General features: G+C 37.0%; 1 protein-coding gene across 1 annotated transcript; it reads right to left on the reverse strand.

Moving 5' to 3' along the window:
- Positions 1 to 815: 815 nt before the first annotated feature.
- On the reverse strand, positions 816 to 19,110 carry LOC112499697 (vacuolar-processing enzyme-like). The gene is made up of 9 exons (XM_025103027.1): positions 18,862 to 19,110; positions 15,632 to 15,796; positions 15,392 to 15,548; positions 14,182 to 14,267; positions 13,513 to 13,712; positions 9,508 to 9,556; positions 3,965 to 4,174; positions 1,845 to 2,051; positions 816 to 1,176 (listed from the first exon to the last, which is right to left on the reverse strand). The coding sequence occupies exons 1-9, from the start codon at positions 19,042 to 19,044 to the stop codon at positions 994 to 996; spliced, it is 1,440 nt and encodes a 479-aa protein (XP_024958795.1). The 5' UTR covers positions 19,045 to 19,110; the 3' UTR covers positions 816 to 993.
- Between the last annotated feature and the right edge of the window lie 7,373 nt (positions 19,111 to 26,483).

A 26,483-nucleotide genomic window follows, 5' to 3' on the forward strand; every position in this document is an offset into this window, starting at 1 on the left:
TCCGGTGTATAATCTTAAATAAAATTTTAATTAAACTTCCGACCTTCTGATGAGTATGAAACTATTTTTTCTTTTAATCGGTCAAATGTTTTAAAATATCATTTTAAGGTTATATACCTAAGGGCTGGGTTTTGATGAGAACGAGAGTTAAGATGAGAAGCGTAACAACGGATTCTCATCATTGGATGCACATTAGAATGAGATACACCAGATCAATATCTTTATCAAGCATAATTCATGGGTGAGTTTGATATTAAATGTGATAAAGCCAAATCCCTTCTTAAGCTTCTCACTTTAACTCTACTTCTCATACAGTTCTTCGCCATATACCTAAATGACTTATCGGGTTGGGTAATGGTGAAAGACGTAAAAAAAAAAAACAAAGATCTCCACCCTTGGATTAATCTTAATTGAATGTCAACACTGATGAGGTGCATCGACATGCACCAGGTCAGTTCCCTTCTAAAATGCAATTCATGGGTGGACATAAGATTAAAAGTATCAATAGTTCAGATGTCTTATTACACTTCTACCATAACTTCCCTTCTCACACGATCCTTCGCCGTGACTTATCACTCCAAAAAAACAAGGCCTAATCAGGAGCGATTACATAATAAAAAAGATTTTGGTTCCAGAAGTTCATAGATGAAACAGATCAACAACCAAAGAGCCATTGATCCAACGATACTCAATAAGCCCACCTTCCAGGAGGCCCCCCCAAAGGGTTCAAGTATCATCATAGGTGAGAAGTGTACGTGATTTTTAGTTTACCGTATATAAATACCATCAGGAAAAAAGAAAGGTAAGAAGCAAGATACTAAAGCATGAATGATAGAGGGATATATATGGTTAAGTATTGTGTATATACAAAGAAGCTAGCATTGTTGGCTAATGCACGCTAGACGTAGATGGGAAATACGGTGTTGTTAAAGATGGAATGGAATACGCAAAACCATGAAACGTATATCTTCCATTGAATCCAAATCATTCTCATTACGCACTGAATCCGTTGGCAAGCGAGCTCCAAGAATTTGATGGAAAGTTCGGGCATGCTTGCGATGATGCCTCCGTCATCTGTTCCTTGCTGATTCCGGCATTGCAAAAGTTTGCTATGGAACGCATGTGTTTCATACCATACTGTGATAGGGATCCGCAGTGTGTCTCGAAACTCCTCACCTGAAAAAGAGGATTCCATTCACACAACAAACCACTACACCAATCTGTTTCACATAACAAAATGGGGTTTATGAAAAATGTCCAAGGGGCCATTTACCAAATGCTTAGTAAGCGCTTATCAACTCACATTACCTAACCAGATGAATATCGCAAGGACCAAGAATCTTGCCCAATAAGAGCAATCGAGAATCTTACCTGCTAAGTAATTGATAGTGTTGAATTTCACCGCTTTAATCTTACCTGCTTTATAGAACACACAATAGAACCCAACAATTGTGTGTCCTATGTAAAAGTGTTATTAATAATTTTATAGGATGTTTTTGTAGCTCTTGACAAGTTTTTCATGACACTTTCAAATTAAAGCGTCCTAATTTTTCGATATAACAACTTGAAGTCCTATAAACTATCATTACAAGATAGTTTTCTCAGCCATTTCAGGTATTTAATCATCGGTTGTAAAACTACATGCTATGTTAGATGTTGCATATTTCCCCGGACATAGAGTAGTTGGACTTTTTATCCATGAAAATTAATAGACATTCAATTTTATGTTGCAATAAAAGCATAAGGTTCATGCAATGAAATCAGGATACATGTTTGATTTAATGATTGATGCAATTAAATTGGGTTGAATCTGAAACAGGCTGGGGGAGGAAATATGTAGTTACCAATGTTTTAAGGCAGTCCCAGTCATCGACTAGCGGTTGGCCTGCAGGTCGGACACCATCCAGTATCTCCACACCCTTCTTCATTCCAAACAAAACCTTCCCCACCAGTTTTATACTGATGTCAATGTGCATTCTGTGAGACATTGCTTCAGCAAGCTGTCTCCAAGATTCTGTCTTCCTACTTGATCCTTCTGGAGCCTTCCGGTACTGTCTCCAAAACAAGTTATTACTCAAGTTCAACAAAAAAAAAAAAAAAAAATTAAAAAAGGAAGCAAAAAGCAAAGATGGTGATTTTACTGAATCATCGGGCCATTAGTGTAATTGGATTTACATGAGGATGAAGGGGTTGTTATTTAAGTTAAAATACAAGTCAGAATGAAGGGGTTGTTATTTAATTGGATTTACCTGGTAAGTTAGAACCCAGGTTCACTAGATAACGCTATATGGCGGGCCCTCTTGCAGTAGTTATTTATCATTGTTTCAGTGGCACTAATGAGGGTCGGCTTGTGCCATCAGTGCAAAAATACCTAAAGTCTCTATTCCTTGGTAATCAAAGCCCAAAGATCTATGAATTAGCCCATGCTTAACTAGCCAAGCAGACAAATGATGTTAGGTGCTCCATTTTATTTTCCCATTGAGGCCGAACTTAAACCTGTGCTCGAGAGATAGCTGTCCATGGCATACACTGATAAGGGATGTATGGATTCTCGAGAAGAGAGGAGCCATGGTCATAAACTCTAACGAACGATATGTAACCTCTCTTGACCCTCCAATAATTGCTGATCAATTTCAGTAATCATTTACCTTTAATGGGGCATTCATTCTCCGTTTTGATGTACGAATCATTACGATTTTCTCTAGGTTTATAGCTTTCGATTTCCGCCAAAACTGTAAGTGTGTGATTTAAGATTATATCAAGCAAAAGGTTTTCTTTGATGTGATTTCTTACATACCCCAACCCAATTTTCTAACAAAAGAATCAACTCTTAGGTTCATATATAGGCATTATTTATCACAAAAAACATACAAGCCAAACAGAAGGGCCTTTGGCCTAGCGATATCCGGAATACCATTATAGCCAAAATACTAGTAATTCATCTAAAACGGTTTTTCCGAGTATTCCTATACGTAAAATCAATCGGTAATTATTTTTTAAACTAATTATCTACCATATCATTTACATAGCATTGTCAATCTGTTTCACCGTCAAAAACATTCTATGATATACCTTTAATATATAGATTGACATCAATTTGGGTCACAATGTTGACTACTTTAAGCAACACCTTGTGTAAATCAATATAAATCAACTGTGTTTCCATCTCACAGGGTAAAGTTTTTCGTCACCATTTTAAACTTTTAAGGTTAAAACAACTTTTTCAAAACCATCAATCTTAGAATCAAAAGGTCATGTTAGTTAATAACTTGAGATCTTATTCTTGTTTTGGAGATACGAGAGTACTTGAAATTCATCCACTAAATATTAGGTAATAAAAAGTCAATAAAGTTGAAAAAACAAGGGTCTTAAAATCCTAAATATAAATATAAGTTGGAGTCTTGTATAGTTGGTAATTTTTTTTCAAAAAGGTAGGGAGTTTTCTTAATAACAAGAAATCTATTATATTCTAATACAAAAATAGAATTCATGCGGATGACATAATGAAAAGAGTTGGTGGAGATGAATGATGGAGAATATATCAAGATTTTATAGGCAAGTAGTTTAAGATAAAAAACCTAGAGAGACGATAAGCAATACTATAAAATGAACGACCATTAACTTTTTAGTTTTTACATATTTTCTTTTCCGGTGTAATTAATTAATACATATTTGAGCCCTTAATATAATACAAAATTCTTTTGTCCTATTAAAATTAAAATTTCTTTTATATATTTTATTTATTAAATTTTTTGACTACCACTATAATACTATATTGTATATTTTAAAAAAATTTGTTGGGCCCCTATTTTTTGTGGGCCTTGGCGTTAGCCCGACCAGCCCTCTCCGGTCCTGTAGGAGGTTAGGATATGTGAATTCCTTTGCCATATATAAATATTATATATTTCAAAAAGAAAAAGAAAAAAAAAACATACAAGTCAAGCATCAAGATGGTTGGTCAAACCTTATGCCAGAAGTGTAAGAGATCAGCATCACGTTGGTTGACAGCTTTTGAAGATGGTCGTAGGGAGCTACTATCAACAAAAGTGAGGTTCTCGTTTGCAGGGTTTGTACCCAGATACAGGTACAGTTCATCCATGCTAAGCTGCAAGTCCCCATACTGCATTACATGGGATCCGTAATTGGAGTTTCCGTTTGAAGTTCTTTCTTTAACCTGCTTGAGCCAAAATTATTACCGAGATAACATGTCAAATGGAAGTCCCAACGTTTTGCCATAATAACTTTCAAAACAAATTTGAATTTATATGCTCTAAAGGATTTCGTATATTACCATATTTGTGTATATCCTTAATTGTAGCTATCTCCTATGTAATTATCTCCTATTTCCTTGTATACTGTTGTTTCCTTGTATATGTTGTATTTAAATCGATTCAACCCTAACGAGAAATTGATCTTTTTGGTCACCATATTCTTTATGGTATCAGAGCGGGTCATATAGGCTACGTAAGAAACCCTAAAGCACCGTCAGAACCATGACAGACGATGCAATCAAAACCAACAAAGATGACGACACCCATATTGGTACTCTGGAGAAGCAAATCTTAATCAAACCTATATTTGCTCACGGATACAATCTGCTCATGGTAAAACTTCATATGGGTTCGATGACATCAACTCACCATATTACATACATGCATCGGACTATCCGAGATAGATGCACGTAAACGACATTCTCACCAACAGGAACTATGGAGATTGGGCACAGGAGATGAAAAACTTCCTGTTCGCAAAGAACAAGATGGGATTTGTGGACGGGACGATCAAGATACCAGAAGAAGGCTCGCCGGAGTACATGATGTGGATGCGCTGTGACGCCATGATCAAAGGTGGCTAACCACGACCATGGAAAAGACGATCAGGTCCAATGTCAAATACGCCAACACAGCGGTGGAGATATGGGCCTATCTCGAAGAAAGATTTGGAAAAGGGAGCGCTCCCTGCGCTTATGAACTAAAACAGACACTCACCGTGACTCAACAAGATGGAAGCTCTGTATCGGCCTACTACACGAAGATGCGAGGGTTGTGAGACGAGATTCAATCGGTTTCCTTGATTCCAAGATGTTTGTGTGGCAATACATTGACCTGGGGAAAAGATTAAATGAAGAAAAGGAGGAGAGGCTTTATGAATTCCTGACGGGGCTCAACATCTTTGCAACCATAAGGACGCAAATCCTTGCGTCAAAGCCAACTCCCACGCTAGGAGCCGCATACCACCTCGTGTTCGAAGATGAGCAGCAAAGGACCATCTCGGTGGCAAAAAAAACCAGTACAGGAAGCTGCTGCATTTCAAAGCTTTGCACAGAACCGACGTGAGATGGCAAGAGAATTGACCGTGCAACAAAACAAAGGAGCAGCAAAAGACGTGAGACGCAACAATGGGGGAGAAGTCGAGCATTGTAGTTTCTTCGGAAAGAACAGCCACAACCGGGAAGGTTGCTTCAAGAGAATAGGTTACCCGGAATTGTGGCCGGGCAAAGGAAAGAAAGAAAAGGCGCAAGGCGGTTTGGGTGGATGCGGAATCAAGCCCAATACCGGGTCTCACAAATGAACAGTACCAGAAACTATCAAGCATTTCTCAACCAAAGGGAACAATACTGCGGATAATATGGCTTCAACGGCTACCATGGCAAGTAAAACTGATAAAGGTGAAACGTGGATTATTGACACTAGTGCGACGGAGCATATGACTGGCAATAGTAGCCTACTCAAAGACAAGGTGGGCAGTAATGGCGAGATGCCGGTCATCATATATCGAATCGTGACTACATTCGTGTCGAAGGAAAAGGGACTTCCATGTTATCAAATGGAATAAAGATCGCTAAAGTGTTATATATACCGAAGTTCAAATGCAATCTTTTATCTGTTAATCGCTTGACAAAAGACCTACATTGCATTGTAACCTTCTTTCTTGATTTCTTTATTGCGCAGTACGGACGAGGAGCTTGATTGGCGTGGGGCAGTGTGAAGGGGGCCTCTATCAAATGGATTCAGTGGCAAGGAAGGAGTTGAACGGTGACACCGAATGTTTCAACTTGGCACAAAAGGCTAGGACACGCTTCTGAGGGGAAGTTACATCAAGTTGATTTTTTAGCAGATTTTACTTCTGAATTAAGGAATAGAGTTTGCGATTCGTGTGTAAAAGCCAAACATACCTATTTACCTTTTTCTGATAGTCTTATCAAGACTAATGAGTGTTTTGATCTATTCTATTGTGATATTTGGGGGAACTATCGTACACCATCTCTCTCGAGAGCACGTTATTTTCTCACAATTGTTGATGATTTTAGTAGAACTGTTTGGGTATTTCTTATTAAACACAAGTATGAGGCAAGCAATCACCTAATGAATTTTCGCAATATGGTCAAAACGTAATTTGGAAAGGATGTCAAGAGAATAAGGAGTGATAATGGGGGAGAGTTCACATCGGGTACCATGGCTGATTTTTATGCTCAACRAGGAATAATTCTTRAGACCACATGCCCCTAMACCCCACAAYAGAATRGGGTGGCCRAAAGAAAACATCGACAMTTGCTCAAAACGGYGAGGGCCTTGAAGTTTGAGGCAAATTTGCCAATTAAACTGTGGGGGGAATGTATTTTGACCGCTGCGTACATAATCAACAGGTTACCTTCCAAGGTGATTGGCTTTAAGACACCCTTCGAAATATCGTTTAAGCGAAAGGCAAGCTATGAGCACATGAGAGTGTTTGGTTGTCTCGCATACGCAAGAAATACTGAAACGTAAGGAGACAAGTTCGAAGTAAGGGGGAGACCCGGTGTATTCGTAGGTTATCCGCAAGGCCAGAAGGGTTACAAGGTGTTTGACATTGATGAAAACAAAATCATCACATCAAGAGATGTGAGATTCATTGAGCAAGTCTTCCCTTTTGCGGCTGCCGAGACTCAGAAGAAGGAAGACGGGGCGGATTTTTTTTTGACGAAACCCATGATGAGGATGCAAGTCCAAACAGCGCTAGTGAAGAAAACCCGAACAGTGGGAATACCAAAGCTGAAATCACCGATGACCTTGAACAAGATGAAGACCAACCTATCGAAGAACCGATGGTTGTGAACGAAACCGAGCCAGAAAGCCAGCCTACAGTACAACAAGGGAATGGTCAGAGAGAGAAAAGAACGAGAGCACAACCGAAACGGTTTGAAGACTTCGTTGTGAATCTGCCACCTTCGGTAGACCCCACACACTCCTCGTATGATCAAGATTCCTTGACAGTACACCCTATTGCCAATCGTATCTCTTATAAAAACTTTTCTGACAAACACAAAGCTTTTTTGGCGGCCATCAGCTCGAATGATGAGCCAAAGGACTTTAGACAGGCCGTACTAAGCGAAAGATGGAAAGAAGCCATGCAAAAAGAGATAGGAGCCCTAGAAGAAACGGAACATGGACCCTTGAAGAATTTCCTGACGGGAAACGTGCTAGAGTCGAGGTGGGTGTACAAGATAAAGTACAAACCGGATGGTGAAGTGGAGAGGTATAAAGCATGGTTAGTGGCAAAGGGATTCATGCAACAGGAAGGGGTTGACTTCCAGGACACATTTGCACCGGTGGCTAAGCTAGTCACGGTACGAACCCTACTCACTATAGCCACGAAGAAAAATTGGATTATTCACCAACTTGACGTCAACAACGCGTTCTTACATGAGGATCTCGACGAGGAAGTGTACATGGAGATTCAAGAAGGCTTCGCAAGAGAAGGAGAAACTCAGGTTTGTAGATTAAGAAAGTCCCTCTATGGTTTGCGACAAGCTTCGGGAAACTGGTACAAAAAATTCACCATGGCCCTGTCGAGTTTGGGCTTTAATCAAACGCATGCAGACGCTTCGTTGTTCATATACAAAAAGGGTGAGAGCTACGTTGCGGCCCTAATATACGTGGACGACGTGATCATCATGGGAAACGACACGGCAAAAATACAAGAAACAAAAGCCTACCTCGATGAAAAATTCAGCATCAAAGACTTGGGATCGTTGAAGTCTTTCCTTGGTATTGAAGTGGCTAGAACACCAGATGGAATGGTCTTGAGTCAACGAAAGTACACACTCAACATATTGAAATACAGTGGAATGATGGGATGCAAATCGAGTTCTTTTCCAATGGAACAGAATTTACAATTGAATCAATGTGGTGACAGCCCACGAATTGAAGCAAGCCAATACAGAAGACTTGTTGGACGATTGTAGTACCTGCAAACAACAAGACCCGACATCACATATGCAGTCAATTCGTTTCTGATCCTCGACAAAGGCACATGGAGGCTGCTACTCGAGTTATACGCTATCTCCAAGCCACTCCAAGCCAAGGGATTTTAATAACGAAAGATGTTGGTACCGAGCTCGTCGCCTACTAGCTTCGGTGCGCCTTCACAAGGAGATCACAGACCGGATATCTCTTGCTCTTAGGAGGAGCCCTGATTTCATGGAAAACTAAGAAGCAGACGGTGGTGTCACGTTCGTCGGCAGAGGCGGAGTATAGAGCCATGGCACATGCGGTGAGTGAGGTTTTATGGCTACGATGGCTTCTAAAGATCTCGAGAGTGGTACCTACAGAAGCAACGCCACTCTTTTGTAACAACCACGCAGCAGGACACATTGCCGACAACCCAGGTTTTCATGAATGAACCAAACACGTGGAAATGGACTGCTACTTTGTTAGAGAGCGGGTGGAATCACGAGAAATACAACCGATGTGCGTAAACATGAAAGTCTAGATAGCAGATTTGTTTACCAAAGCTTTGGAGACTGAAAGATTACAAGGTCTACTTGACAAGTTGGGCATTCGAGACTTACATGCTCCGGGGGGAGTAAAGGATTTCGTATATTTACCATATTTGTGTATATCCTTACTTGTAGCTATCTCCTACGTAATTATCTCCTATTTCCTTGTATACCGTTATTTCCTTGTATACGTTGTTGTATTTAAACCCATTCAACCCTAATGAGAAATTGATCTCTCTGGTCACCATATTCTTTGCTCGAGTTCTATTCATGCAGACAAGATATAAATTTAGTTGCTCATCCACACAATTGAGAAAAAAATGGAAACAAACATACTTTATACTTAACTAAAAGTGTACCTGTGCGACATAGCAGAATGTAAAAAATATTGTAAACCGAAAATTGAATTGTTCTAAATTATTTTTTTACGATTTTTTTTTATGTTTTGGAAATGGATCAAGTGTGAGATGAGGTTTCCAAAAATATCAAATAATGTTGTTTATTTGGTTAATTGACCTTATATTTGGGAAGGGTAGTAGAGGTTTCCAAAAACTTTGTTCTTAAAGAAGAGCAAAATAGGAATATTTTATAAATTGGAAGATTTTGTATGCATTAATAATTTATACTTAATGTTCTATAAGTTGTACCCTTGAAAAATTAAGAGTTTTTAAGAACAGGAAAACCTAAATGCTTTATAATATAGCATAGATATGATTGGAAATATCTTTCATATTCATCATAGCTCTTACCAGATGATATTGCTGCCTAACTGTTTCTGTTTGCAGGTTGTGTGCTTCACTGCCAGCAAGAAAAGAGAATAAGTTAAACAGGCGAGAGATGTGATGAATCACAAGCTGATTAAGTATGATTTCCATAAATGAAAAAAGCTTCAACATACCTCTATGCAACCAAGAGCATACAATAGATTATAAGGACAACAAAATAGTGAAGAAAAATTAAGATTGAATGATTGAAAGAGGATAATCAAGAATTCTATTGTCTGCCTACAACCCTTTATGCTACTCTCTTCTATTTATTACCATATTTAAGGCTCCTGATTATATTTTCCCCTTTTACCCCTGCTAACTAACTTCACAATCTACCTTAACATTCCTTGAATTACCCTTCTTTCCCTTTTCTAAGAATATGTTAAACGAATAGCTGGCTAAGGTTCCACATCCAACTCAAGGTCCTGATTAAGCCAAGAAAGAATAGAAGGAGAGCACTGTTGGGTTCTCACACCAAACTTTATTTGGATGCATGAAACACAGGACGGATGTGGGTCAAATTTGGCAACTGAAGCTTATATGCCACTCAACCAACTCGCTGTACCACGGGAAATGGTCCATAAATACGAGGGCCAAGCTTTTCGTAAGGATGTTTTGCATGTGATCGCTGGCGATAAAGCTGCAATTTGAATTTTGAGGTACACGTGATCCCCAACAGCAAATTCACGTCCCCGCAGTTCTTGCCCTCCATGAATTTCATTTACTGCTGATTGCAGTAAATTGAATCGTAATTCATCTAATATGGCATCACGCTCATGCCGTTGATCGTCTAGAGATGACACATTTGTCTGGCCAGCTACACTTTTACAAACATGGTTTGCTCAACCATTCCTAGTATTCATTACCCACCTCCCGTTGCTCTATTAGAAGTTTCAAGTTTCGTTGATCCATGTGATTGCTGAGATGTCTCCCGAGAAGGTAATGGTGCCATTTTTTAACAACTAAAACAATGGCCATCAGTTGCTTTTTTAGATGGGTTTGAAATGTTTTTGGATGAGAATTTTGCATTAAAACTGCTCCTACCTCGAACCCCAATGCATCTGTTTCAAGAATAAACGGTTGAGAGAAGTTTGGCATCGCCAAAATCAGAGCGGTAGTCTTTATCTGGTTTAACTTAAGGAATGTTGTTGCTGGCCCCTCGAACCATATGAACCAATATTTCTTGAGTAATTCAGGCAATTGTGGAGTATTATTCGCATATCGTGCTATAAATTTGCGATAATAACCTGTCAAGCCCAAAAACCCTTGGAGATCTCGCACATTCATGGCTGTAGCCCATTCCAGTATAGCCGTTATCTTCTGATACAGGGCCACCCCTGCTGCTGAAACCACGTGGCCAAGATAGGTCAACGTTGTCCGCCCAAAGTAACATTTGTTGGGTTAGCATATAGCTGATGGTACTGCAACTTGTTCAACACCTTGGTCATATGTTCACAATGTTGCTCCCCAATCTTGCTATAAATGAGAATGTTGTCAAAAGAAACAAGCACAAACTTCTTCAAGAAAGGGCCAAACACATTATTCATAAGAGATTAAAAAGTGGCGGGGGCATTAGGAGGCCGAAGGCCATAACGCAAAACTCATAGTGTTCTTCATGCGTTCTATAAGTGGTTTAACATCCTCTTGTCTTGTACGAATTAGGTCATAGCCGGCTTGAGGTTGAGTTGGTGAAAACACAAAACCCATGTAATTCGTCAATCATCGATCACATGCATGGGATATTTGTTGGGTATGGTAACTTTATTAAGGCTCGAAGATCCACACACAAAAAAACACGGTCGTTCTTTCTTAACCAATAGAACTACGCTAGAAGTATTTGTGGAAGGCTGGATTATGTTGAGCTGCAACATCTCCTAAGTTAGCCGCTCTATCTCATTCTTTTGGGTTTGAGGTATCAGCAGGATTGCAAACTCATCAGATCTACATCTTCTCTCGGTATTATTCCTCTAAGGTGGCAAACCCATTGGCATGTCAAATATTTACCCATATTCCTGTAACTGCCAATAGTAGTGCGTCTAAGTTCTCCTACCCTTCCAACTTGTTGAACTGAACCAAAAATCCCCTTCCTGCACGCAACATGTTTTTAATGTGCCTTTAGATCATTCCAATGAAGGTTCCCTTTCAAGGTAACAACTACCGTCTACCGATTTCACACTGAACCTCACAAGTTGAGTTTTCCAATTGGTTGTGACTGCCCTGAGTCTCTCAAGCCACTAGATTTCTAAACTCACCTTTGAGTTGTCTAACATCAAGACATCCACCCTGTGACACTTCTGTTCCCAAGGATACACCGAACCCTCTTGTTTGTCACTAGGTTTTGTAATCACTGTTTCTAAGGATATATAACTATGGGTGGTTCCAGGAGCCACCAGAATCACCACCTCATCTTGCAACGGTCCTAAGAGCTTCATGGTTTTGGGTTTGGTGATTCCCGTTACCCTATCCTAGCAAATTTCAGTTGGTTTTTCTTCAGGTTGTTCCTTGAGAGGGTTGTCGTCCCCTTTTTTCTCCCCTTCCAGAGTAGTAAGAACACTCAACTCCCTTTTGCAACAACAATGACCCACTTGCCATTTCTCATCACAACGAAAACATAGTCCCTTATCTCTTTTTTGTTGTAACACTTTGTCAGTTAAACGATAAATTTCCCTCATGGGTTTTACCGTTGGACGCCCTTGACTAGGTCTCCTAGTTATGTGAGGGGTCATGGTGTTGTGGGTAGGTTTTGACCGGTCGAAGTAAGGGTTGGACTATTAGGTGAAGTAAGCAAGGGGGGACAGTTGGTATAGTGGCTTCAACGAAAGGGTCAAGGACTTGGAAGTCAGCGACCCAGATCCATGGTCGGAGGCCCTGCCCCTGCACCTGCCTTCGTCCTTTTAATTGCCTGATCCAAGTTGTATGGGCTCAACAGTCGGACGTCAGCCCTGCTATCTCCTTTATTCCCATTTATAAGATGGCCCAAAGCAACCTCATCTGAGATGTTTTCTAATGCGGCAGACAACTTGATAAAACTACGCTCGTAATCCAAAACATACCTTACCTGGGAAACCGTCAACCACAGCTAGTATAGAGATCTAGCTCGAAATGATTGGCACTGCCGTAGCAGGAGGAATTTAAGCTCATTCCAACTACAAATGGGAACAATGCAACGATGTTCCCATTGATACCTCGATAGGACATCTGCTTCTAATGCCACCAACGCTGTCTCTAACTTGACATTCTCGATCAAACTATAGAAAGCATAATATGGCTCCGCCCTAAGAATCCATCCATTCGGTTTGAGACTGTTGAACATGGGAATATTGAGCTCCATAAACCTTCAACTGGACCCTCCGTTATTGGATAGGAACCCACCCTTGAACTCAGGCCCAGATTGATGGTTTGTGTACAACTTATCCCATTAGTAATCACTACCTGATATTTGCAAATTTGACTTTTACTCCATGTTTTACTTGTTTTATCTTTATTAGAGGCATTTTAGACATTTTGACCAATAGACAAACCTTTTTATTAAACTATTTGATCAATCAAACCGTTGCTTTTTTAGGACAGAGTGAGTACCTAATATCTCAAAAGATGACTTAAGAGAAAACTAGAGAACAATAAGAACATGTAAAGGAGGTCATCCACGCATTGTTAAACATCGAGCTCTAGAGAAAGCCTGTGTTCCCAAACTCTATTGTACCACAGTAGTTTTAAGTGCCTTGTTTGGGGAAGGGTGTAGATAACTAAGCATAGCTTCAACTTAAATTAAACCACTGCCTTCAATATATGCACATATGTTAATAATTAAAGCAGATTTTGGTTGTCAAATATAACCGAACCAGACATCTATTAAATTCCTAAAAACCATGAAGAGATGGTTGTTCTTGGATCAAGAGTCTGGAATCAATCAGAATTGACATTATTTGTCACCATTTCCCTTACTTTTTACACACATTAAAAGCCATCACAAGAACTCAAATGTACCTGTCCTCCATCCATGCAACACTGTACAAGTCACCCAGACAGGTATCATATTCTGGGGGTGCACTAGGATAATCTCCAGGACAGTATGTACCCCAGCTGTTCTCATCTGGACCAGATGCTGTGGTTGCATAGATATTCAAACCCTCAGGGAGAAGACCCTCGAAAATACTTCCAGATTCACATGCTTCAAGGTAAAATACCTACAAATAAAAAATACTGTTCTCCATTATAGTTGATATAAAAGAGCATCTCCAACAGATTCTCCAAAATGGAGAAAATGGAGATTTGGAGGATTTTGGGTTACTTTTTTGCTCCAACAGATTCTTCAAAAATAGAGAAAGTAGGAGAGAGATGGTAAAATTCTCCAAATGTGGAGAACTCCCTAAAAATAACGGCTCAGGAGAGAAATGATTTTTTATTACTCACACCAATAAGAATCCTTGAAATTAAATGTTTAGGAAGGAGAAATAATATTTTTTTTAAATGTATTGGATATTTTAATAATATAACTAATGTTGTAATCTCCAAAATGGAGAAACTGTTAGAGTTGAATATAATTTTTTTGGAGATTTTTATTTTTTTTATTCTCCACTTTGAAGAAATTTTGGAGAATCTGTTGGAGATGCCCTATCCATTTGAAGGTACAAGAAATCAAATGAAAAAAATTACCAAGCTTTTATATGTTCCAGAAGCATGCTTTTTTTTCAAGACCTCAATCAGATCATTTGCATACATGTAAGGACTTGTAGGCATCCCTGAAATATGTACAGCATAACCAGTAAACAAGAGTTTCAACTTTAGTAGTAATATAGATACAGAATGAAAAGCATTCCATTGATGTGGAGAGCTGCGCTAGGAGAAGGGGGGCAGCAAAAGGATTCAGGAGAGCACCTTTCAATGTGTATCAAATCAAACTGAATACAATTATGGAATGCTCCTTCCATGACAAAACACAAGAGAACATGCTTTTTAATAACTTCACTTACAAGGGGAAGTGCCCCATATTGTTGGAACAGAGGTAATATCATTACTTCAACAATTAGTCGATTATTAGAATGTACTCTATGAGCTTACAAATTATGCTGCAACTTATATACCAAACAGACCAAAGGGCCTTTGGCCTAGCGGTATTTGGGTTACCAGTATCCTCAACAAAGGTGAGGAGGGTGTGTGAGTTCAATTGCCATAATAAATATTATATACTTAAAAGAACTTATACACCAAATGTTAGAAACCAAACAAATGATTAGGTGATATCCCACTTATAACATGATAGCATTTGAAACTAAGAAGAGAATTTAAATTGAGAGAAAATTGAGAAATATAAACCATGCTATACAGATCTTTATAGTGAAATCTGGAGCTCATAAGTTATCATAATCAGCATAGAAAGCTACCACACAAATGAATAGATGTTTCAATCAAGTGCCAAGAATAAAAATATCGATCGTGAATCATTCAAATGAGGAAGAGGCAAAATAGAATCAACTTGAATTCGGGACCACTATGGCCAACGGTTTCCATCTTACAAGAGCAGAAAAGAATATCAAGCATCAAAAGCAAATAACACCTTTTCTAAGTCAAGGAAATTGTAACAAATCATAGCATTTGTAAGACTGCTTCAGCTTCAAAAAGATTAGCTAACCAAAGGAAGAAAAGGGTAGACACCACCCTCTAGAGCACCCCCACCGCACCGTCCCATGGCCATCATGGGGAAGGTAAATTGCTGCAAGTCAGCGGTAAGCGGTGGTGCCAAAGTTTGAACACTGGACCTCCTTTATGATGCCCACCATCCTACCACTGAGGCAACACGTGGGGACTAACCAAAGGGATGAGCAAAAGGTTCCCCAGAACAAATTAGTAGGATGAAGTAGCTTACCAAGCACACCTGGACCACCATGATCAGTATAGTATATAAAAATGTGATCATTGGGACCGCTATTCACAACCTTTCCGCTGCCACCTCTAACTGCAGTTTTATTTCCTAGCAGAACACCAAAAAAGTTGTCAACGGTGACATCTTCCCCGGTGTAATCCTGCAAATAAAGAAAATGCACCACATGAGAATCAAACATATAACACAAATATTGAAACGAGTGTCTGATGACGAAATGTATACCTTTGGCACTCCATGATATACATCATCGCCATCTGGGCGATTAATAATGACTCCAGACCTGGGGTTCTCTTCATTATTTGCAATGTCGTCATACATGAAAACCACAATGTTTTCATCCTTGAGGCCACCGTTTTTCAAGATTTGATATGCATGACATACATCCGCCTGAAGCAGAAAACGAAGGGATTTTAATAAATGAGCAAACAATCAAAAAGAACAAACAAAGACATGATTGGCTTTTAGCTAAGATTATTTAACAGAATTTAAACATTACCAAGTATACATGTAAACATCATTAGGGATAAAACAAAGCAACAATTCTAAGTATATAAATAACATGTTTAAGTATCCATTCTATCATTCCAACACCAATATCTATGGTGTCAACAAGTTATTGATAAAGCTCTCAAACATAAATCATACAACAACGGCATCACCTTTCTCATACAACACAAATGTTATACTCACTCTCTCCTTGAGAATAGAAACAAATTTTTGACTTTCAACTTCTGGAGCTCATTATTTAGTCTTGTATATTTCTTTACAATTCTTAAAAAGATGGCCCCAACATTCATTCATGAAGGATAGATATCACTACCCTACCATTAATATTTACTTCATGAAAATTTAATTTAGTTTTCTTTTCTGTTGTACCATCCCTACTCATTTATACATTATTTCTAATTTTCTAATACAATGATAGAATCAATATTGCAATCTTTCTTCATTTATCGACAAATATTCTAAACTTAAAGAACTTAATATGCTTAAAGATCACCATGTTTTTTATTTAAGAAAATTAATAGACCCCATTGAACATGCCACCAAATTCACAACAATTATTTTTCATAGATAAAACATCCTAGTCCCAGTAAATCCCACTTGAACGTAGGGTTATGGGTGTGAGATGTACGCATAGATGACCTCAACCTCAAAGAGTAGCGCATTTGTTTCTGTGATGACCCTCGACTTGTGCAAGAGTGTGAGCAAACAGCTAGCATATATATATATATATATATATAGAGAGAGAGAGAGAGAGAGAGAGAGAGAGAGGAGCAATCAAATGCAAACCACCCAATTTGTACAAACCGTGCAAACCACCCTTATCCGTCGATTTCATTGTTTAATCTTAAGAAATTTTTTCATGAAATTGTTTAATCTTGTGAATTGTTTCATATAATACTTTTTTTGATGAAGTTGTTTCATATATGGTTATGAAATTGTTTCATATAATACTTAATGAAGTTTTAATGAAACTGTTTCATGTATTTCTCTAAAATTAAAATAATGAATATGATAATATCCATGATTAACACCCTCCACAATAAAAAGATTAATCAACCTCTCATAATTACAAAAAAATGAACAAAATGAAAAATTATGATTGGTTGAATGAGGTTTGCACGGTTTGTACAAATTGGGTGGTTTGCATTTGATTGCTCATCTCTCTCTCTCTCTCTCTCTCTCTCTCTATATATATATATATATATATATATATATAACCATATGGTGAATGAAGCACGAGGAAGGTAAGTAAGAATAAGAGGTACATTGAACACATACAAAATGTAAGGTAAGGCAATACCACTTGTGGCAAGTACGGCAGAAGCACGTCTCAAGCCTAAACTACCAGCCCTCTACCCCCTTCCTAAGCTTTCCACCTCCCTTCTCCCCGACTATGCTAGCTATAGTCTACATTCCTAGTCTGGTATGCTATTCTCCGTCTCAAAGTGCTCCTATCAAAGGTCATGTCCTCGGAAATATCTAGGGCTGCCATGTCCAACCTCAATTGCTTATCCCACATCCTCCTTGGCCTTCCCCTCCTCCTCACTCCCTCTAAAGTCACTCTTTCTACTCTCCTTACTGGTTCGTCATCTGTCTCCTACGAACATGCCCAAACCAACGCAATTCCCCTCCCTCAGTTTATCGGTCATTGGGGCAACTCCCAGCTCAGCCCAACTCTTTGAGAAAGGAAAAAGTGGTAAATATGGTAGTACTGTAGTATGATTCTCTTTCTGTTTACTTGGACCAAATAAGTGCCCATATATTGTGCAATAATCCAGATAAGTTGCTTAGGGATGCATGTCCCTCATAACAGCCAACAGGTATGACTTTCCAAAGACTTATTTTACCAAGTCAACTAATTCAAATGAGAGCTTAATTTTGCTGGCACAGATATATATCAACCAAAGGGATCCTACTAAAATACAACATCATGACTGTCAACAGGACACAAATTAGACAGTAAATTAGTGTCTAATTGCTACATACTCTAGTTGATGGACATAATAAATGAGATAATTGAAACATCATGACTTCATATGAAGGGAAAAAAAGCAGAAAGAAGTGAAAGCTGTTACAGCATGACACAAACAAAAACTAATTCAGTTTTCAGGACAAAAACAAAAACTGGCCAATTTTCTTGAAACTCTGTAATTGCAATAAAAGTGAACCAATTTTGTTTTCATTTGTATATTGCAAACCACTTTCTTACCCTCGTATTGGAAACCAAAACTTCGTTAACGGATATTCATGTTTCCAAAATAGGATACAAGGTGAATTTGGTTCCATTTTGGTTTACTAATAATAAGATTAAATTTTCTTTCGAAATTGAGAATTTTTGAAAATTGTTCCAAAAATAAAAGTTTTAGATGTTGGTTGCTAACAATTTAAGTTCTGGAAGTTGTTTTTGAATTTGAAAAGCTCGTTATCACGTTTTAAAAGTTGCTTTTCATTGCATAACTTGTTCCATTTTGGTGAAATTTGGCCAACATTATAGACAACAAGTAACCACAACACATTGGGATTGCTTATTTAAAACAATTTTTTTTTTTTTTTTGGTAGAAGTGCTTATTAACTCATGTATTATCAAATCGGAGTTAAATAAAATTGGGATAAAATTGTAAAATGGTAATAAACAGTTTTTCATAAGTTAGAAAGAATTAACTTATTAAAAACAGTTTATTATCGGTTTGGCACCGATGTAAACAGTGTTTTTTCTTATCCAAACACCAGAAAACAAATTATCACCGGTGACAGACTGAAATAAGTTAAAAAACAGCTTTTATAAGCAATCCCAAACACCCCTAAAACTTGCAATCAATCCTTGACGGAAATTCAATGAGCACGAGAAAATAATTCAGGTGTCAACAATAAACCAAAAGGAAGGGCCCAAACTTCTTCCTTTGACAAAATTAAGAATCGAATACAAGGCTTGGAATCATGATAACCTGATGCCTGTAATTCCAGTAACCGTTAGATCCGGCAAGCAAGACAGCCCATCGGGTACCAACTAAGTCATCGGAGTCACGTTTCTCCGATGGTAACTGGATGAAATCGTCGGCTATGAAACGAGCATGAACAACATTGGCGATCGAGAGAGCAAGCAGAAGGAGGATTGCGTAGCGTTTCATTCTCTTCCGTAGCCGGAGAAGATTCTTAAAAGTAGTTAGCGATCTTGTAAATATCTGCACTCCAGCTTTACCTTTATCTATACATATATATATATATATATATATATATATATATACACACACAAATACACAGAGAGAGAGAGAGAGAGAGAGAGAGAAAGTGTGTTATTTTCTTTCTTTATAATTTCGTTTAAAGTCAATTATTTGGTCTCGTATCAGAATCTCTTTCTTAAAGAGAACATGAATATTACACATTCCCTTCACCATTAAAACTCACGATTGAACCAATGACGTTTTTTAATCTTGACATGACGATAACGAATATTGTATAACTTGGAAGGTTTAAGGAGAAAACCTAAAAAAATTTTGAAAAACATCTTGGTAACCATTTATGTAGACGGTATTTATATATATATACCGGTAATTAAAGTTGTTTCTTGATTTTTATGTATATATGTATACCAGACAAATTGTTTAAAATTACAAATATACATACATATATACGGTCCAGATGAACGGTTACCAAGACGTTCCTCATTTTTTTTTTCGGTTTTTCTCTAGCCCTAGTATATGTATAATTGTATAATGTACATACTTTATTACTATTATTATTATTAGTACTCAATCAATCAATGATATTACGATGTGTTATCAAAACCTTCATAAATTGAGGGGAAATAGAGGAAAGTAAAAAAAATGTTGGAGGAAAGGAAATGAAATGAATTAAAACCTTTTAAAAAATTATTAAAATTACAAAATCACCTAATCTTTCGTACTAAAGGATATATATATTTTTAAAGAGTTTTTTTTTGCTAGGTATTTGACCCAAATGAAATGTGAATAATCCATCCTCTTCTCTTTGAAAGAAGGGGCGCTTCCGGTTCAAGAAAAACTCGAACGACCTTTAACAAAAGGGATCCTGTACCCGAAACCGAGGTAAAGATACATGTACTTGATGCCCGCCCCAAGAGAGACCTAAGTCCTAGCTCGCGCGGGTGCTTCACTCTAAGACGGAACGCTCCCCTACCAATGTATATATATTTTATACAGATACTGCCAGGAGAGAGAGTTAAAATTAAAGCTCTTCTTTTCAAGAACATGAAAATTTATTTTCTTTCCTTTCCTTTTGAGAAAACAACTAAAAAATTTATTTTTCTTTCTTCCATTTCCTTTCTCTCCAAATTCGAGAACACAGGTTAAACAATTTATATTATCTTATATACTAAAAATACAAAATAGTACACTAAAAAGGTAAGATAATCAAATATCGTATTATAAAACCGTACATTTAGTTATGGCATACCATATAATTACGCCTGAGACACGATAGCTGTCGTGACGAGCCATCTAGGATCTAAGAGAAAAGAATCGTGAATTACAAGTGAATTGATGACAAAATAAAAGAGATAACACCATTACAATTAATAAAAACAAAAAACCAAACTTGACGATGAAATTTTGTGAGGGTGTCGATAGCCACACATGGTAGGGGTGTTTTACACCATTTAACGAGTTATTGGGACTCGACCTTAGTGATTCTCAAGCTCACATCGTTAGTTGTTCTCTGGTACTCGAATAGTGGACTTTCTCTTTACTTCTTTCTTATTTTGACTTCCTCTCTCAAACCCTAAAGTTCATGCAACTATTTGTTTGTTGGATAAGAGGAAGGGAAAACATTTAGTACGACTGAAAACATGGCCAGACCTACCCCTTTGGGTAGTGGTTGTCTGTAAAACCACGAATTTGTTGTCAAGGGGTGTAAACGGTACAAGACAACTCGTGAGCTACTCGAGATCGACTCGGTCAACACTCGACTCGAATAGGCTTGATTCAAACTCGAATTGACTCGACATATTAACGAGTCGAGTCGAGCTACTTAATACTTGACTTGAAAAACTCGTGAGATACTCGATTTTTTATATATGATTAGTTTTAAAAATATAATCAGTTTTATAATATAAATTAAATAATATAATGTAATAAAAATGTGTTGTCTTATTATATATTTGAATAATATTGTGCATTTTTAACTATAAAAACTAATCAATAATTTTTTTTATTAAAATCATAATTAAAAAAGACAAAAAAACTATTGAAGTGTTGGTAAAGTTGTCCCATATTGGAATAGAAATAGTAAAAGAAGATGTAGAGGTGTTATAGGTTGAATAAAGTTTGTAACTTTGTCTTTTTGATAATAAGTTTGAGGTGCATCCATTTAGTTTTTTAAAATTTTAAGAGAACACCTTTAAGTTTTATAATTCATAAAAGATCCTAAAATTTCAAAATTTCGACGAGTGAGCTTGATTCGACTTTGAGTTCAAGCTTTATTTTCGAGCTTGATTCAAGTAGGATTTCGAGCTTGGTTTGAGCTTCAAACGAGTTTGAGCCGAGTTCGAGTTTAAAAAATTACAATCGAGTTCGAGTAGAGTTTAGTTTTTAATTACTCGCGAGTTTTCGAGTTGAGTTCGAGCGTGAGAAATGGCTATCGAGTTCGAGTCGAGCATATTGATACTCGAGCTCGACTCGCATCATTCACACCCCTAATTGTCATACAATGTAAATTTTTCTAGCTATTTAACGGTGCAACCATAGATGAATTTGAATTGATATAATTTCTGTTAATATTTTGAGTAAACTTGTTTTTTTTATGTTAAAATTTTGATTTTAAGGTTAATTGATATTTATTTTTGTTTAGAATTTATCTGATTATAATTAGGTTTTATTTATTGTATTTAGGGTTGATTATTTAGAGTTAATTTGTTTATATTTATGTTAACATAATAACATGTTAATTTTGCGCTAACTCTTTAAAGTAAATTTGTGTATATTTGGCTCTAACTCCATATATCTGAAGGTCAGATTTGGAGTTGCTCTTTGTTTATTTTTGGGTAACTCTTTAAACTTTAAGATTATTATGTTATATTTTGAATTAATTTGTTGTATCTGAATCTAGTCATGTAAAATTAATAAGTGTAAGTACACCAACAATCAGTTACTTTTAATTGACAATTTTTTTTAAAAATGACATAGAGTATCAGTTTTTTAATAACTTAAGTATTTTAATGTATATTTAATCGACCCACATGGCAAAAAAGCTGTAATCTGTAACTATTTTATAAGTAATCTTTATTTCGTAGCTAATTTTAATTTTATTTTGTACAACGGTAATTATTTTGTGATACCACTAACAAAAAATCCTTGATCGATGAAAAGATCATGAACATTGATCATTAAATGATAATTGTGAGGTGGCTGGATTTGTGATGTTACATTACATATCTATACTTCAACTATAAAACTGTTTGGTTAAGTTTTGATTAAACTTACTTTATGTTTCGTAAGTAAACCTAATGGATAAGGGGAAGAACGTTGTGAATAATGACACATTATGAGAAACTAGAAGGTAATGGACATTATCATGGCATTGGAGCAGGGTAGATCAATGAGTATTATGCCATCGATGAAAAGTTGGAGGGAGACGTTAAAGACGACCGTGAAGGGGATCTTGAAGATGACGTTAATATGTACCTCACAAAAAGCCCTAGACAAGAGATGGTTCGAACTTTAGAAGGTAGTTAAGAAAAGATTTAATGTTGCAACCAGCGAGCAACCAACTTAGACAAGAAGTACATATGACATTAACTAAGCTCGGGTAGAGAGAACGTTGTGCAAGTTGGTAGTTCTCTTATTGCAACCTCAGTCTCTCTACGTTTTTCCATAGTCATCTGTAATTTTTATCTAAGTTAGGTCATTATCTTGTTCCAATCTTGATATTTCTTGATACGAACTCTCGATCATAGCCTTCAGATCCCAATCATAACCCTTCTTTGTGCCACTTTGACTAGGTTTGTCCTGAAGGTGCAATGTTATCACAAACTTATAGCAAAGTCTTAGAGGGGTTAATATAACTCTTAAAGTTTTAATAAAAAAACCTATCAAACTTCATATAAAGAATTACATTAATTAGTTGTGAAAACTGAACTCTTAAAACAAATTAATGGTAGAGAAGTCTAAGAATGGAGCCCTTCATAATATGAGAAGACGATACAAAAACAATTGAGTTTAAGATCATAAGTGCTCTTTTCATATTATAGAGTTGTCATTAGAGGTGCACAACGACCAATCCTTAACCGGACCTAAAAAGACCAGTCCATTTTAACCATATAAGAAAACGAAGTCGGATAACCACAAGGGTGGTGCCTGATTGGTTTGAGCTTGGCTTCAAAGGTCAAAAATACCAGAATGTCCCAGGTTCAAATCCAAGGAGGAATAAAAATCCCCTTGTGGCCACGGAGATTCAAATGCGGTGACTCCGGGCTATCTGAAAAACCAAGTCGGACCTTAAATAGTCCTTGGCCAAAAAATTCAGACCAACTTAGATTGGTGGTCCTAGTCGGTCTTTTTTGGTTTTTGTTTAAAATAACAAATACATATATAAAATGAAATGGATGATTATTTTAAAAAATACCACGAACTTTCATTTAATTGTAAACTAATAAATCGTAAAAGATACAATTTTGTTCCATTATAAATTGGTAAAGTAATTAATCCTAACACAAACTCATACTATACATTATAATTATTTCCATGCCTTCATTTTGCTCTTTTTTCTCCATATCTTCTTGAATATATTTTTCATATCTTCTCCATTCAAACGTTTTGGGATTTTTTTACAACATAAATTACTCAATGGTGCTATTTGAACGTGAATTGTATATTTTGCATAATTGATGAGAATTACATGTTTTGAGTGGGTTTATCGTTCATATAGGGTCATGTAGATTTAATATAATGCAATGGATCCATATGCATATGAGTTATTCATGTTTGATAAGTGGGGAGTTCTGATTTCTCGCTTTATGTCCATGCCTAGAAGGTATTTTGGTCGTCTCGGTATTGCGGAGGTGAACTCTTACAAGTCTGACTCCGGACCGTAGGTATTACGGAGGTGACCTCATGTTGAATCAGACTCCGGGACCCTAGTATTATGGTGAAGAACTTGTGTGGAGTCAGACACAAGAATCCTCGTTTTGAGGTTTTGACCTAGTAGAGTTGACACTCAATCATCGGGAGCATTGTGAGGATGAACTCGTTTTGAGTCGGCCCCGAGAATAGGGTGCTCAAAATACCGACCAACCCAATCAACCCGGCTAACACAACCTGAAAAAATCCAAAAAACTTAACTTGAGCTAACCCGATACATAGTTGATACAAAATTAGGCCAACCAACATCTATTGGATTGAAATTGGTTAAGGTTTTTTGAACCCAACCCAACCTGATGAACCCAATGCATTTCTATACTATAGATTTAATATGATTTTTGAGTTCTTTATTAACATATATACATTAGATATTAGACCAATCCGTAATTAGCAATATTCAAAATTATATTACAATACTAGTTGTAATTTTACTTTCTTATTTACATGAACCTTTAACTTTCTTTTTTGAGTTTGTTAGTCATTTTTGTATGTTATCATTTTGATTTTACTTCGTTTAAACAAAAAACCTTAGCTAGATTGTAGAATGATATAGAAAAGTTTCAACCTAATCAACCCAACAAACTCAACCAACCCGCACGGTTTGGGTTGGGGTGGGTTGTAGTTTTCCAAACAACAAACATTGAATTGTGTTGTTCAAATTTCTTCAACCCGACCAACCCAACCCACGTGCAACCATGACCATTGGCTTTGAAGGTGTAGTTCTATGGTGTGTGAGTGGGTACACAGAGGTGAACTTGTCTAGGGTTAGACTACGAGACCTAGAGTACTGCGCTGGAAACTCGAGAAGAGTTAAACACCAGGACCTTGATCTTGTAGAACTACATGATAATATTGATGTTGGAACATGGTAGTATTTATCACTACCACTTATTTGGCTTTGTCCCAATATGAGGAGTTAAGAAAGTATTTTTACTTTATAAAATAAAATGCATTTGAATATTTGGTCCTATGACTTAACGACAATTAACTTTTCCGCTAACTTTCGGTTAACATTTTTCGGTTATTTTTAGAGGGAAACCTAATTGGGTATGAACCATTGCAAGTTCGTGAAGGGTTGCGTCTATTCATGAAGAGTTGCACCTTTTCATGAAGAGTTTCTTTTAAGAATATAATTTTCTTTTCCATCTTCTTAACTAAATCACTTTATACCATGATCATGAGAAGAACTTGTAGGATCGTTGCCTACGGTTCTTAGATTCGAGGAGGTCGTGGGAGGGAGTTAGCCTAAATCCATCAACGACCTAGTGGGGTTAATATTCCTTAAGGATAGTGATATAATCACGTCATCGTTTTTCTGTACCATACTACTGATTCAACAAACTTTAGGAATATTATCATGGATGCTCAAGTATGATGCTGAAGAGGATCTGTCAAGATTCAATCAAACTTGACAGAATGGATGGAACGAATTTTACCTGTTGGAAGGAGAAGATGAAGTTTCTCTTGACTGCTGCAAAAGTATATTATGTTTTGGAGACACCACAAATTGTTGTACTGAATCAAGAGGAGCAAAGGCAACGTGAAAATGATGACATGTTATGTAGAGGATATATTCTACAAACCCTTACTGATCATACGTATGATCTCTACACACCTATGACATCGACAAAAGAAATCTAGACCGCTTTGGAGGAGAAATACAATGCCGAAAAGGAAGGGGCAGATAAGTTCTTAACCTTTAAATTCCTTGAATTTACTATGAAAGATAATGTTTCAATCATGGACCAAGTCCATGAATTTCTAATTCTTGTCTCCAAATTCAAAAATCTCAACATAGAAATTCCTGGTAAATTAGTGGTTGGCGCAATCATTACTAAATTTCCCGCCTATTGGAGGAATTACAGGAAAAAATGGATGCACACTTCAAAGGATTTCTCTTTGGATCAAATTCAAAAACATTTACGAATCGAAGAAGAAACTCGTATTCATGAAAAGAATTTGGATGGTGTATCTACTTCTAAAGTTAACTATGTTGATTCTGGAAAAAATCGAGGCAATAAAAGAAAGGCAGATCCATCCTCTTATACAAACACTTACAAGAAATCCAAAAGGCCTTTATCTGAAATCACTTGTTATAAGTGTGGTGAAAAAGAGCACGTGAAGAAATTTTTGCAAGAATTCTAAGAAGAAAGTTGGTTAAGGAAACAAGAAGAATGGAAGTGGAGATGCAAACGTAGTTGAACCTATCAGAACCTACGACTGAAATCACTGCTATGGTTTCAGAACTACATATCTCCATGATTCATGAAACACATATTGCATCTTTTACCATTTCTGATGATTGGTGTTATGATTTTGGTGCAATAACGCATGTTTGTAACAACAAATCTCTATTCAAGGACTACAAGGAATCACAAGAAGGACATGAAGTGATGATGGGCGATAATCATACTTCAAAAGTCCTTGGCATGGGTTCTATTGAGTTAGCTTTCACT

This window comes from Cynara cardunculus, assembly GCF_001531365.2.
Source record: "Cynara cardunculus var. scolymus isolate 2C chromosome LG 16, CcrdV1, whole genome shotgun sequence".
NCBI lineage: Eukaryota > Viridiplantae > Streptophyta > Magnoliopsida > Asterales > Asteraceae > Cynara > Cynara cardunculus.

Coding starts and splice junctions, on each gene's coding strand:
- LOC112499697 (XM_025103027.1), bottom strand. CDS start 19,044: ATGAAACGCTACGCAATCCTCCTTCTGCTTGCTCTCTCGATCGCCAAT. Junction 14,268..15,391: donor TGGTGGTCCAGGTGTGCTTG/GTAAGCTACTTC, acceptor TACATATTTCAG/GGATGCCTACAAGTCCTTAC. Junction 9,557..13,512: donor GTTGCATGGATGGAGGACAG/GTACATTTGAGT, acceptor TCTTGCTGGCAG/TGAAGCACACAACCTGCAAA.